Source organism: Plecotus auritus (assembly GCF_963455305.1).
Source record: "Plecotus auritus genome assembly, chromosome: 2".
NCBI lineage: Eukaryota > Metazoa > Chordata > Mammalia > Chiroptera > Vespertilionidae > Plecotus > Plecotus auritus.
The window spans coordinates 186301858-186315270 of record NC_137771.1 but is presented as its reverse complement, the minus strand read 5'-3'; the positions used below and the strand labels follow the sequence as shown (position 1 = coordinate 186315270).

At 34.9% G+C, this 13413-nt stretch overlaps 1 protein-coding gene across 6 annotated transcripts in view; it reads left to right on the top strand.

Annotated features, from left to right (window-relative positions):
* ATP11B (ATPase phospholipid transporting 11B (putative)) overlaps positions 1-13413 on the top strand; it is a 122242-nt gene that overhangs the window by 75278 nt on the left and 33551 nt on the right. For 4 of the 6 annotated variants that reach the window (XR_013959932.1, XM_080656158.1, XM_080656159.1 and 1 more), the window contains exons 19-24: positions 541-744; positions 4224-4377; positions 5734-5836; positions 8309-8454; positions 10779-10838; positions 12392-12519. Coding sequence is in view for 5 of the 6 variants with exons in the window: in XM_080656158.1 (XP_080512284.1) it covers positions 541-744; positions 4224-4377; positions 5734-5836; positions 8309-8454; positions 10779-10838; positions 12392-12519 (795 nt within the window). In the remaining variant the exon portion in view is untranslated. The remainder of the gene's footprint in view (positions 1-540; positions 745-4223; positions 4378-5733; positions 5837-8308; positions 8455-10778; positions 10839-12391; positions 12520-13413) is intronic. The other 2 variants (XM_080656160.1, XM_080656161.1) reach the window with 1 other exon arrangement.

Genomic DNA, 13413 nt, shown 5'->3' with positions numbered 1-13413 from the left:
TGTGTGTTTGCATTAAAAAAAAACAACCCTAGATTTTCATTTACTTTTCAGTTGTCCTTATGAAAACATTTCTGAGACTCACCTGAGGTTATATAGTCCTTTATTGTCTAAGTCTAATTTTTGAACTGCTGATATGAGAGATTTCCTTATCAAAAAAAAAAGAGAAAAATCTTATAGTGAAATTAAAGCTTTCTAATAAAATAGTTTATGTAGGCCATATACTTAATTGCTTCTATAAAAATCAACTTTGAAAATATATTCTTAAAATATGAGTTTGTAATAAACGAGGCATGTGGCCCATCAGCTGAGAGTTTGACATGCTTGTAGATTTTATGTTAAATAGATGATCACGGATTTGGTTTTCTTGTCTTTTCCCTAATGGAGAAAAAGAAAATTCAGTTTTATCACTGAACTGAATGTTACTATAACATTCTTAGGTCAAGAAGTCCAGAATTTACCTTACTTATACTCCGTGATTTATATTTAAAATACAATCAGAAAAGTATTTTCTACTGCTAATTTTGTTTCATTCATTTTCAGACTACAAGATAAAGTTCGAGAAACTATTGAAGCATTGAGAATGGCTGGTATCAAAGTATGGGTACTTACTGGAGATAAACATGAAACTGCTGTTAGTGTGAGTTTATCATGTGGACATTTTCACAGAACCATGAATATCCTTGAACTTATAAACCAGAAATCAGACAGCGAATGTGCTGAACAATTGAGGCAGCTTGCCAGAAGGTAAGAATATAATTATCTGAGTCAGATAGTTGAGGGGTAAGCAAACTATGGCCCACTGCCAGTTTTTTAATGCCCATGAGCCCAAAATAATTTTTATATTATTTGATCAATAAAAAGGAATCCAAAGAATAATATTTCATGTTGTGAAAATTATATAAAATTCATATTTTGATGCCTGTGAATAAAATTTTGTTGGAACACAACCACCTTCATTCATTTACATGTCGTAAGTGAAGGCTTTTGCACTATAGCAACACAGCTGAGTAGTTATAACAGAGACCTTATGAAACATTTTTATCATTTTTCACTGCTGCTTGATACACTTCAAGTTACAGCAACTCAATTATAACTCAATAGTGTCTTGAGTGCCACACATACTGCTATCTGACATTTTACTTTTTATTTTCAATCCTCACCTGAGGATATGTTTCCATTGGTTTTTAGAGATAGAGAAGCATCATTGTGAGAGAAACATCGATTGGTTGCTTCTCATACAATTGAACCTGCAACCTAGGTATGTGCCCTGACCAGGAAACAAACCTGCAACCTTTTGGTGTACAGGACGATGCTCCAACCAACTGAGCCACCCAGCCAGGGCTTACTATTTTAATTATCATTATTTACTCATCATCTCCAAACAAAAAAATAGACTTTTATTTATTTCTTTCTTTGTTTTAATTTTATTTTTATTGTTTAAAGTATTACAAATAGTAGTACATATGTCTCCTTTTTTTCCCCATTGACCTTCCCCTGGCCTCACCTACCCCCTGGCACGTGCCCTCACCCCACCCCTCCCAGTGTCTTGTGTCCATTGGTTATGCTTATATGCATGCATACAAATCCTTTGGTTGATCTCTTACTGCCCCCCCCCCCCCCCTCAAACAAAAAGATAGATACAGAGGCAGAGAAGCATCAAACAGACTGTCAAATTACAGTGGGAAAAAAATGGACTTTTTAATGTCACACTTTTTTTTTTTTTAATATATTTTTATTGATTTTTTACAGAGAGGAAGGGAGAGGGATAGAGAGTTAGAAACATCGATGAGAGAGAGACATCGATCAGCTGCCTCCTGCACACCCCCTACTGGGGATATGCCTGCAACCAAGGTACATGCCCTTGACCGGAATCGAACCTGGGACCCTTCAGTCCACAGGCCGACACTCTATCCACTGAGCCAAACCGGTTAGGGCTAATGTCACACTTTTTAAAAAATATATTTTTATTGATTTCAGAGAGGAAGGGAGAGGGAGAAAGAGATAGAAACATCAATGATGAGAGAATCATTGATCAGCTGCCTCCTCCATGACCCCTTCTGGGGATCGAGCCTGCAACCCGGGCATGTGCCCTGACCTGGAATCAAACCCAGGACTCTTTAGTCTGCAGGCCGACATGCTCTTCACTGAGCCAAACTTGCTAGAGCTAATATCACACTTATAAAGCACAGTGAAGCCTTAACCGGTTTGGCTCAGTGGATAAAGCACAGTGAAGTGTTGATTATTTTATCAAATTAGATGCAGCGCAATGCTACTTTGAGTGCTGGCCTTCAACAATATATTTAAGTGTCTCTGAATAATAAATACAATGCTTGCACCAGAATGTAAATCTGTGTATTGCTTCTTTTACCAAGAAAATCTTTACAAAAGGGGACTGGGGAGAAACAGTGGAACCAAATAGTGTGATCAGTAATGTAGTTGATTTAGATACTGATGCAAGCTTCTTATCTCTTCCTGGCATCAAATAGTTTGCCCAGTTGCCAGTAATCAGACATGAGTAGTACTCATATAGCATACTAGTGGTCCAGTGCATGAAATTCATGCACGGTGGTAGGGGTTCCCTCAGCTCAGCCTGCACCCTCTCTAATCGGGGACCCCTTGGGGGATGTCCGACCGCCGGTCTGACATCCCTCTCGCAATCTGGGACTGCTGGCTCCTAACCGTTCACCTACCTGCCTACCTCATCGCCCCTAACTGCCTCTGCCTGTTGCCCCTAACCCCTCTGCCTGCCTGCCTCATCGACCCTAACCTCTCTGTCTGCCTGCCTGATCACCCTGACTGCCCTCCCCTGCCGGCCTGATCTCGCCCCCAACTGCCCTCCCCTGCATGCCTGATCTTGCCCCCAGCTGCCCTGCCGACCTGATAGCCCCTAACGGCCTCTGCCCCCACCACCATGGCTTTGTCCAGAAGGAAGTCAGACATTTGGAAGATGGCTGGTCGACCCGGTCTAATTAGCATATTACCCTTTTAGTACTATAGATAAATTATATAGGATATGATTGCTTAAATGGGGGGGAAAGCCTTTTTCATTAGGAGGAGATGCTCTTGGCAGACAAAAATACATAATCCCTATGTCTGGACTGATAGCCAGCCATATGCACTATACTGCCAAACTGGTCATTAAAAAATTGAACCGCTTTCTTACACCTTACACCAAACAGCTGTTACCCTTAAAACCCCTCCTCAGCCCCCACCTTAGGTTCTGCCTTTGCAGTTCACCCAGATTTGGTTCTGATTGGTCGGTTTCTATGCCAGTGAGTGTCAAAAGCTCTGCCTCCTAGGCAGCCATTGGTTCCTCGCAGTTCACCCAGATTTGGTTCTGATTGGTTGGTTTCGATGCCAGTCAGCATCTCCAGGCCTATCAACGGGCCTGATCAGAGAGGCAGGGCTGATCAGCAGCCCCAGCGGAGGCCTGAGAGAAAGAGAGGCGCAGCTGCTGGCCCGGCCCGGAGCAAAAGAGAGGCAAGTGCTGATCAACAGCTGCCACGGAGGCTCCGGATCAGACCCTGCTTCTCTCTCCAGGCCTCTCTTCAGGCCTGATCCGCAGCCCCCTTGGCAGTCAGTGCTGGGTTGGGGCGCTAGCAGCGGCAACCCAGCACTGACTTCCGGTTGGTCGAGCCTTCAGTCATTTTGGATATTACAGACCCTGGGATTTTATATATTAGGATATTAGGATGCCCACAAGGGAAGTGTTATCCATGTTTCACCATAGTAATAGCTCATGTTACAGTCCATTGTAGGAGTTAATATCAAGAATAGTTATGATTCCTTCATTCCTTTGCTTCCTACTTACACATTTTCATGATTTTTTCTGAATGTTTTTATTTAATTTTTTAAAATTAGGATTTACTAAATATAACAATGTTTTTATTTTAGTAAGACTTTATACTCACAATTTGGGAGAATATACTGAGATTATATGTTACAGTTCACATTTAGAAAATATAGTTACTGTGTCTACATATCAGTACATTGTAAAATTGAATATCATCTGTTTAATTCATGATATCAGGCACTCTCAGTTCTACTTAATCTTAACTTCAAGGTAATACAATTTAGTTTGTTCCCTGACATGTCAGTTTTGTAATAATAAAGTCTGTAGATGAATGGTCCATTTTTCAGTAAGAAACTTTTGTTTACTAAGCTAGTGTAAATAATATGACTTCAAAGTATCTTACAGAGGACATAATTATTTTCTGTTTTAGAATTACAGAGGATCATGTGATTCAGCATGGGCTGGTGGTGGATGGGACCAGTCTATCTCTTGCACTCAGGGAGCATGAAAAACTATTTATGGATGTTTGCAGAAATTGCTCAGCTGTATTATGCTGTCGTATGGCACCACTGCAGAAAGCTAAGGTATGTTTGTGTTATAAAAAGTTCAAATTAGATACATAGATCTAAAGTATTCTTTAAGATTAATGACTTAACTAGGTCTATTTGGAGGTATGCAGTATATGAATCTTAACTACAGGTCAGTCATTTTTCATATTATGAATTTTAACCATGTATATTATTAGACCTTTGGAATTTTCAGAGTCAATGTAGAAATTTCATCTATGCATAATAAATAACCTAGAAAGTCTGTGATGGGTAGCAATTGTGATTTTTCCTGAGACACAAATTTGAGCTCTGACAACTAAAGTTTCACAATTTAGTTACTTACCTACTGAGGGAACCTATAAGACTTCAGTTCACATGCACCTTCAGGTGGTTCTGTTGATCTTTGCTTATTCTTGCATTCTCGTGAAATGATAATTCTCTTTATTAAAAATGGCTATTAAGTAATAGAACTTTAGTAAGAAGTTGAAAAGCCAGTTGTGGTATTAAGCTATATACAAAAATTTAAATTTCAGCTATGATTCTAAGTGAAAGCCTATACAAATACTTTTTATAACTCCAAATTTGTAATTTGAGGTTTTAGACTATATCCTTCACAAATAGTATCCTTTGAAATGTACATCTAAACACTGGTTTGTTTCACATATAGATCTAATAAATTAGGCATTCAGTAGTTTTTGGCTTCATGGAACTTTCTTATAATGCCTATATTATTATAACTCATGTCCCCTCAGACTATGGAGACTAAAACTGGAGACCAAACAGAGCTAACATCTAGGTTCTTTATAACAGTACATGCAAGAATTTCAAAGAAACATTTTTTTAAATTTCATTGAATTTAATTTTGATTGCTTTTTAAATTTTTGAAAATAATTATTTTTGCCTAACAAAGTTCAAATAGTTATTACTTTTTGCACCGTTATTAAGCTTTTTACAAAGTTAAACTGTATTTAAAGATCTTTGCTTCCCATAATAAAATCCAAGATAATACTGTGTGTGTGTTTTTGCTTTTTGTTTTTTGTTTTTTAATATTTTTTATTATTGATGGTATTACAGATATCTCCCATTCCCTCTCTCCTCTACCCTCCTCTTCCCAGCCCCTACCCATCCCCCCAGGTCTTCACTACACTTATTGCTCATGTCCATGGGCTATGTATGTAAGATAATACTGTTCTGCAATGTCATTCTGAAAGACATTTCTAACATCCTAGTGGAAAGAGACATCCCTCAAAAAATGAACCATAGAGAATATTATTGTCTAATATAAAATTAATTTTTTCTACTTCCTTCAACAGAGTCATTTCTGATAAATGGCTTTCTATAAATATAAGAAGTTGAAATTTTACCGTGATTAATTAGTTGTATGTCTTTCAGGTAATAAGACTGATAAAAATCTCACCTGAGAAACCTATAACATTGGCTGTTGGTGATGGTGCTAATGATGTAAGCATGATACAAGAAGCACATGTTGGCATAGGTGATTGATTTTTCCTTTTTCCCTGAGCTTTTAACATTGGTACAGTTATTTGGGGATTTTGAATTTTTCTTTTGTAGACTAAAGTATAGTATCAAATACACGAATGAAAACTGAACGCAACATGGTAATATATTATAGTGTTTCCCTATCAATATTTTGAATATTTTATTTCCAAATTTTCAAAGAAATGAATACCATGTTAATGAATTTTTCTATTCCAATTCTCCTTAATAATTAATTTTATTTTTACATGTAAAGTACTTTCATATATTATTTTATCCCTTTTAAACTCTAAATTTGTGATTTACATAGATACTTTCCTGGTTTTAAATTCTCGTTTTAGAATGTTATTGTTATTTTTTGTCAATCTAAAGATTCTGCAGCTCATTTTAAAGACAACTTTAGAGACAAAATCATACCAAACTGTAATAAAATATAAAATTCCAAATAGCCTTCCTACTTAATAACCTTTATCCTAAATTTTTTGCCTAGCATTTTTATTGGATTCAGAATACTAATTATTTTATTTATATTTAAACTATCAGTCATTTACTATTTAAACCATATTCTGACCTGTTTTCCTCAATAATTTTATTATACAAATACAGAAGTAAAGAGAAAAGTGGGTTTTTCATTAAAGGATAAATTTTTAATTTTAGAAAAGAGTGTTACTGGTCCTGTTTTGGAATCATCTCTGTAATATCCTGTGAGGCATAGTTATTGGGTCTAATGTTTCTATTTTATTTCAAATAAACTCCTACTTCTTTAGGATAATTAAATCTTCATTTTGAAAACTTAATTTTCTTTCCAGTTTGTATATTGTTTCCCATAATTCTCCCTAATAATTTGATATCTTCCTATATCATATATTAAAGCATAAAAAGCTATAGTATTTATAACAGTTTGAGTCTAGTATGCTAGCAGACCGACTAATGAATAGGATAGATTTAAACAGATGTTTAAATAGATTCAGATAGATGTTTACCTGGTAAAGCTATTTAAACATCAGTAGGGAAACAACTTACTTGATAAAAAATACTGATAAAACTTGTTAAAGACCGTAAAAAGTAATAGAGGAAAAATTTAATGAATAATCGTGTATTTTGAGGTGTAAAAAGGTCTATTAAGTACAAAACCAAAATAAAGCAAGAAAAAGATCAATATGTGTGGCAAAAGTAAATACTGTCCCAAAACAATTTTAAAGACAGAGTAGTAAAGAATATTTTCAAAATAGATGACAAAGTCTTAATATTCCTAATATGTGAATTCTTAACAAATTAAGAATAAGAAAAATACTATAGTAGAAATATGTGGAAGGATGTGAACCATCAGTTGTCACAAAAGGAGAAATCTAAAATGAATACTAAATGCATGAAAAAAGGATTCAGTCTCTTACTAACAATCAAAAGAATGCAAGTTTATATTGCCTATCAGAGTGACAAAAATTACAGATTGATAAAATCTGGAATTGGTAAAGGTATAGATTAGTAAATGCTCTTATTCGATGTTTGTGGGAGTCAAATTATAAATGTTTGCCTGTTGACCTGGCAGTCGTGCATCTAGAATTTCTTTGAAGAAAATATGTGAATATGTTGACAGACATTTGTTATAAACAGTGTCCATAATAGTATATTAAGAGACAAAAGTAGATTACAAAACAATCCCATTTTTATACACTTGTTTGTATGTATAATAAATATACAGACATACAGAATATGTGGAAGGAAAAATCCTGAAAGTATATATACCAAAAATAGTTTTCTTTTTCTAGATGCTGTGAATAAAGTTGTCTTTACCTATAACACTTTCGAACATTTCTATCCTTTTATGACAAAAATTTAAATTTTTAATTTTGAAAAATAATTTTTCAAAGCTGCTTCCAGATTTAAAAAGTAAACTTGGCAATAACTCTTTTGAAAACTAAAAGATTATCATAACCTTAAAAAAGTACTCATTTATCAGATAAAATTATGTACTGGTTTCAGATGATAGTGTACTTTAAAAACGCATTTTGTTTGAGTATGTGTGAAAAATTTAAAGAACTCAAACATGCTCATTTTTGGTAGGTTCAAATTATTCAATCTGGATATTATTTATGTTCAGTGAAGTTAAAACTATTTTATAGCAGCCTCTCCATTAGAAATCTATTAACAAATACTTTGAACTTATTAGTGTAATTTATGTTCTTATTAGATCTGGGACTTTCAATATTATTTTTATATTAATTATATTTTATATTACATTCTAAACCTTTGGAAATTGATGCTACCTGCCTAGTATATATTGTAGTTTTATATTCATTATATATTTGATTTAGAACAAATTTTTGGGAATCTGCTCTCTGCTGTATCTTAGGATATAGTGATCCTAAGTCCAATTTCAACTGTTATAATTAACACATTCACAGATAAATCATGAAAATTGTACTTAACAGTTTTCAATGAATTTGCCTTTTTGTCTTCTTTATTGCAGGAATCATGGGTAAAGAAGGAAGACAAGCTGCAAGAAACAGTGACTATGCAATAGCAAGATTTAAATTTCTCTCCAAGTTGCTCTTTGTCCATGGTCACTTTTATTATATTCGAATAGCTACCCTTGTACAGTATTTTTTTTATAAGGTGAGTTTCATGGAAATATTTTATTTATTATTTATTTTTTAAAAAATATGTTTTTATTGATTTTTTAGAGAGAAAGGAAGGGAGAGAGGTAGAAACATCAATGATGAGAGAGAAACATCATCTATTGGCTGCCTCCTACATGCCCCCTACTAGGGATTGAGCCTGCAACCCGGGCATGTGCCCTGACCGGGAATCAAACCAGTGGCCTCTTGGTTCCTTGGTCGATGCTCAGCTGCTGAGCTACACTGGCCGGACTCATGGAAATATTTTAGAATCAATTATTGACAGTAAGTTGAAGCTTCAATTTAAGGAATACTATCACCATACAAATTATTCTTAAAAATTGTTCCCATAACAATTTTTCTTAAATATCATTTCCATAAAATAACAGTTTGTGGAATATACTTTGATTATTAGTCATGAATCTGATGTGTACTGACAGAAAGCAAATCAAGGGTTGCTTGGTGCCAAGGGTGCAGGTTATAGAGTTGACTGGAACGGGATATGGAAAATTTTGCATGAGAGAAAAATTAATCTAGTTTGATTGTGGTGGTGGTTACACAGGTGTATAAATTTGTCAAAACACATAAAAAATTTACACTTAAAATAGATACATTTTATTTTATGCATATTTGAACTCAATTATTTTGATTTCTTTGATGTTATATTGTTTTGAACCAGTAGTAAGTTTTAATTTAACTTCAATGCGATGGTTTTAAGCAGGCATTCTAAATCTTTTTGTGTCATGAATGACTGTTTGGTAATCAAGTGACATGTATAAATTACTCAGTATAGGGCTTTTAACACGTTAAGCGCCATGTCAATCACCGGTGACTGACACTGTACTTTCCGGAAAGGAAGACAAAACAGGCTTGGCGCTTAATGTGTTAAGTGCATAAAATAAAATACATAGGGTTACAAGGAAACTAATTATGTTGAAGTACTGTTCTGTCTCTTGACTCTTTTGAGGAAGGTAGGATTTGGTGGAACTCACGTTAAGAGCCCCTGAGTACCAAGACATTTAATACACCAGAATATCCTATGTTGCCTGTATACCTGTAATTAAGTAATAGCTGCAAGCCAATGAAAGAACACAGGTAGATTGCATATCCTATATAATAAAGAGGGAATATACAAATTGACCATCACTCTGCCACAAAGATGGTGGCGCCCACAGCGGAAGCTGAGTTTCCGTAACACAAGATGGCTGTACCCACAGTGGAGGCTGAATTCCCATAACGAGCCTTAACGAGCAATCAGCAGGGCCCTGAGGCTGCGCCTCCCCCCCGCCCCCAGGGGGCTTGACAGGGGACCTCAGGCCGCGCCCCCATTCAACAGAGCTTGACAGGGGACCTAAGGCTGCACCCCACTCCCGGCGCCAGGCCAGGGGACCTGAGGCTGTGGTGCGCCCCAGACTCTGACAGGAGGAAGATTTTCATATACATTTTACTAATTTTCTTTCATCTCTGACACTTCTATTACAGAGAAAGGGCAAATAGCAATATTAAAATATTTCCTCTAATTAATCCCCTTTTATTGTGCACGAATTTCGTGCACCAGGCCACTAGTCTATATATATATATAAAAGCCTAAGCAACCGTTCTACCGTCTGACTGGTAGCTATGATTGTGCACTGACTACCTGGGGGCAGACGCTCAACACAGGAGCTACCAAGCTGTGGTGACTTGGCAGCTGCGGTTTTCGGGTGATGCACCCGAAACCAGAGAGGAGGGAGCCCGATTTCAGGGTGTGTCACCTGAGAACCACCCTCCTGCAATGTGGAACCCCTCAGGGGATGTTGGAGAGCCGGTTTTGGCCCAATCCGTGCAGGCCAAGCCGAGGGACCCCACCCGTGCATGAATCCTCTAGTTGTTAATGATGGTGGCAGGTTTTTTTTCTAGCTTATAGTTTTGCTGTGACATAAGTATATTGAAATCAGAAGATGTTTGACAGTTCCATTTATTCTGTTTTAAATACTTTAAAGCTACTATACCCTAAAGTTGAAGTAAAACTTACTTGTGCTGTATGTGAAAAGTATCGAATAGTAATTGGAAGGTATAAATTCAGAATTATGGTATTACTTGGCAATGATACAAGTTGAGAGCGTTTTATTCTGACATTTGCAGTTCTGTGTAGAATACTTTCAGACATTTTTTAATAAAATGGGAATTCTATTTTCCCATTTTATATGGACAAGTTCTTATAGGCAGATCTGTTTTCCATATCAACTGAGACTGTGTTTCTAGACTCATTGGTCATTTTAAAAATTTTTTTTCTTTTGGACCTAAATATTTTAATTATTTCCATTTAATCTTGTTTTTCAGAATGTGTGCTTTATCACACCCCAATTTTTATATCAGTTCTACTGTTTGTTTTCTCAACAAGTAAGTAAATAGAAGCTTTTGTTTTTATACTTTCAGAATAAATTATGTGTATTCAGTGTTTGATAAATCCTTGGAGGGAATTTTTTGTAGTCCTACTGATAATTAGATAAAACTTTTCTGATTAGTGTATTTAATCAGTATAGCATTCATAATATTTATTCTGATTTTTAGTTTGAAATGTGTTAATACCAAAATATATTTTAATTCTGGATACTTTTTTAAAAATAGATATTAACTCTTAACAACTTAAGAGATAATTTTGTAACATTTTTCAACTTATGTGTATGTAATATTTCTATAAAATTTATATCAAGCCAGGACAGAAAATTGTTGGGGATATTACCTCTTTTTTTTTTTTTAACTCATAAATTTTTTTAGATTTGGAAGGAACCTTACTTACCTAGTGATAGAGTTCAGGGATGACATACAGGTTTAATCTCAGAAGCTTACTAAATAATCGGCAGGACCACCAGGAGCACTATATTGAAAGCGGTTCTCAAGCTATAGGCTCAGAGGGAAAACCCTTTTCTTGATTAGCAGTAGCTATACACATGTCACATATTTCCCATTCCTGATCTACTCTGTCTTACTGATCTACTCTGTCTTACTTTATAAAAAAGGAAATTAAAATACACAGAGATTCAGTAACTTGCCCAAGCTCTCATAGCTAATAACTATACCATATTTGGACCTACTGCTTCTGACTAATTGAGCGCCCTCTTCACAAACTGCACTATACATCTCTAATTGATCAAGACATTTGTTTAAGTTTATTGAAACAACAAAAGCTTAATTACTTTAGGTTTTTCATGATTTTTTCCTAACCTTATTGTTTTCTCCTGTTTACAATCTGTAACTTCTAATTCTAAATATCTGCTTAGACATTGATTGTCAATAATGTTTGTTTACTTGAATGAAGTAAAGAATGCTATAAGAGCATATGACAAGGAGAACTAACCTATTTTGATTAAGTTTCAAGGAGTTTACAGTATAATTAAAGATAAAATATTAATAACAATAAAAACAATATGTGAAGCATAGACAAAGTGCTAACCAAATTAGTACCAATAGTAGCACATAGGACTGTTTAGAAGAGAAAGCTATCATAAATTTGTAAAGTTTCATGGATCATGCCTTAAAGGAAGCGTAGGACTTAGATGCAAAGACAAAACCGTGAAAGCAAAACTAAATGTGTAACATATCAAAGGGATAGTAAGAAACCTAGAAGCATGTAGGAGAATTGTGTAAAATTATATCACAGTGACCAAATTGTGGAGAATCTTGAAATGTAGATCCAAATCACTGTATTTCCAGAATTATTTGGCATAACAAAATATTCCAATTTCTACAAGAAATATAAATCTATGAACATTATATGTGAATGCTTAAGTCAGAAACAAATTGGGATTATTAAAATGGATTTTTATATAAATTGGAAAAAAACTACATAATTTTTGTTTATTTTGATATGCTTCTTTGTTTTTAATATGCATAAGTATAATAATTAATACATACTTTAGAATCTCAAAATTCCTATCAATTTCTCTTTCTAGACATTGTATGACAGCGTGTACCTGACTTTATACAATATTTGTTTTACTTCCCTACCTATTCTGATATATAGTCTACTGGAACAGCATATAGACCCTCATGTATTACAGAACAAGCCCACCCTCTATCGGTAAGTATTTTTCAGTATTAAATGTCCATAACATTTCTGATTGCAAGTTACCAATTTTTAAAAATAAGCAAATATTTGGTCATTAATACTTTACTAAGGAAAGTACTTTAGTTGTTGTATGGTTTATAATTGTTGAACACAATAATTTTTCCAATGTTTTTAGGAATGAACACTTTTACCCTAGTAATGCATCAAGTAGCAGTTGTATAATTTACATTTACTGTTGGAAGCCAGTAATAGTCTATTTCATGTGCACAAATGAAGTTATTCAGTAATTGGTTGTCTCTAGAGTTTCTTAAATATTAATTTTTATGTTCTGGCATTGCCAAATTTATGAGTAGTAATCAATGTAAAATGTAGGGTTAGGGACATTAATTCTATCCCATATCCTCTGCATTAGTCCTGGTTCCACAGAACCAAGTAATCACAGAGATGTGGAACTTTCCTCAGAACCAGTTTGATTTCCACGTTAACCTGACCTCCACTCTTATAGAGGCATTCAGTTATCTGGAAATGGCAAAAACTTAACCTTGATTTCCCAGGATATCTAGGACTGGGCTTGACCCAAGATTGGCAAAGACTGGTTTTCTCATGATAGCTATTGATGGACATGAAATCTATCGGAGCCTCAGTGCTGAACCTAACTGAAATGACTCCACTAAAAAGAACAGTCATGGCAGAGTGACTGAATGTTCACAACAGAATATAATACAGATAAATCAACTTTTTACAATTAAGCTAAAATATTAGCCTATATCATATTTCTTTTTCAAATGAGTAAATGAATTTGAAAGTATTATCCTACATAATAAAGAGCTAATATGCAAATGGTCATCACGCTGTAACGGCTCAGATACTTAACACTGGGGAGAGGAATGGGGATCATCCAGACAC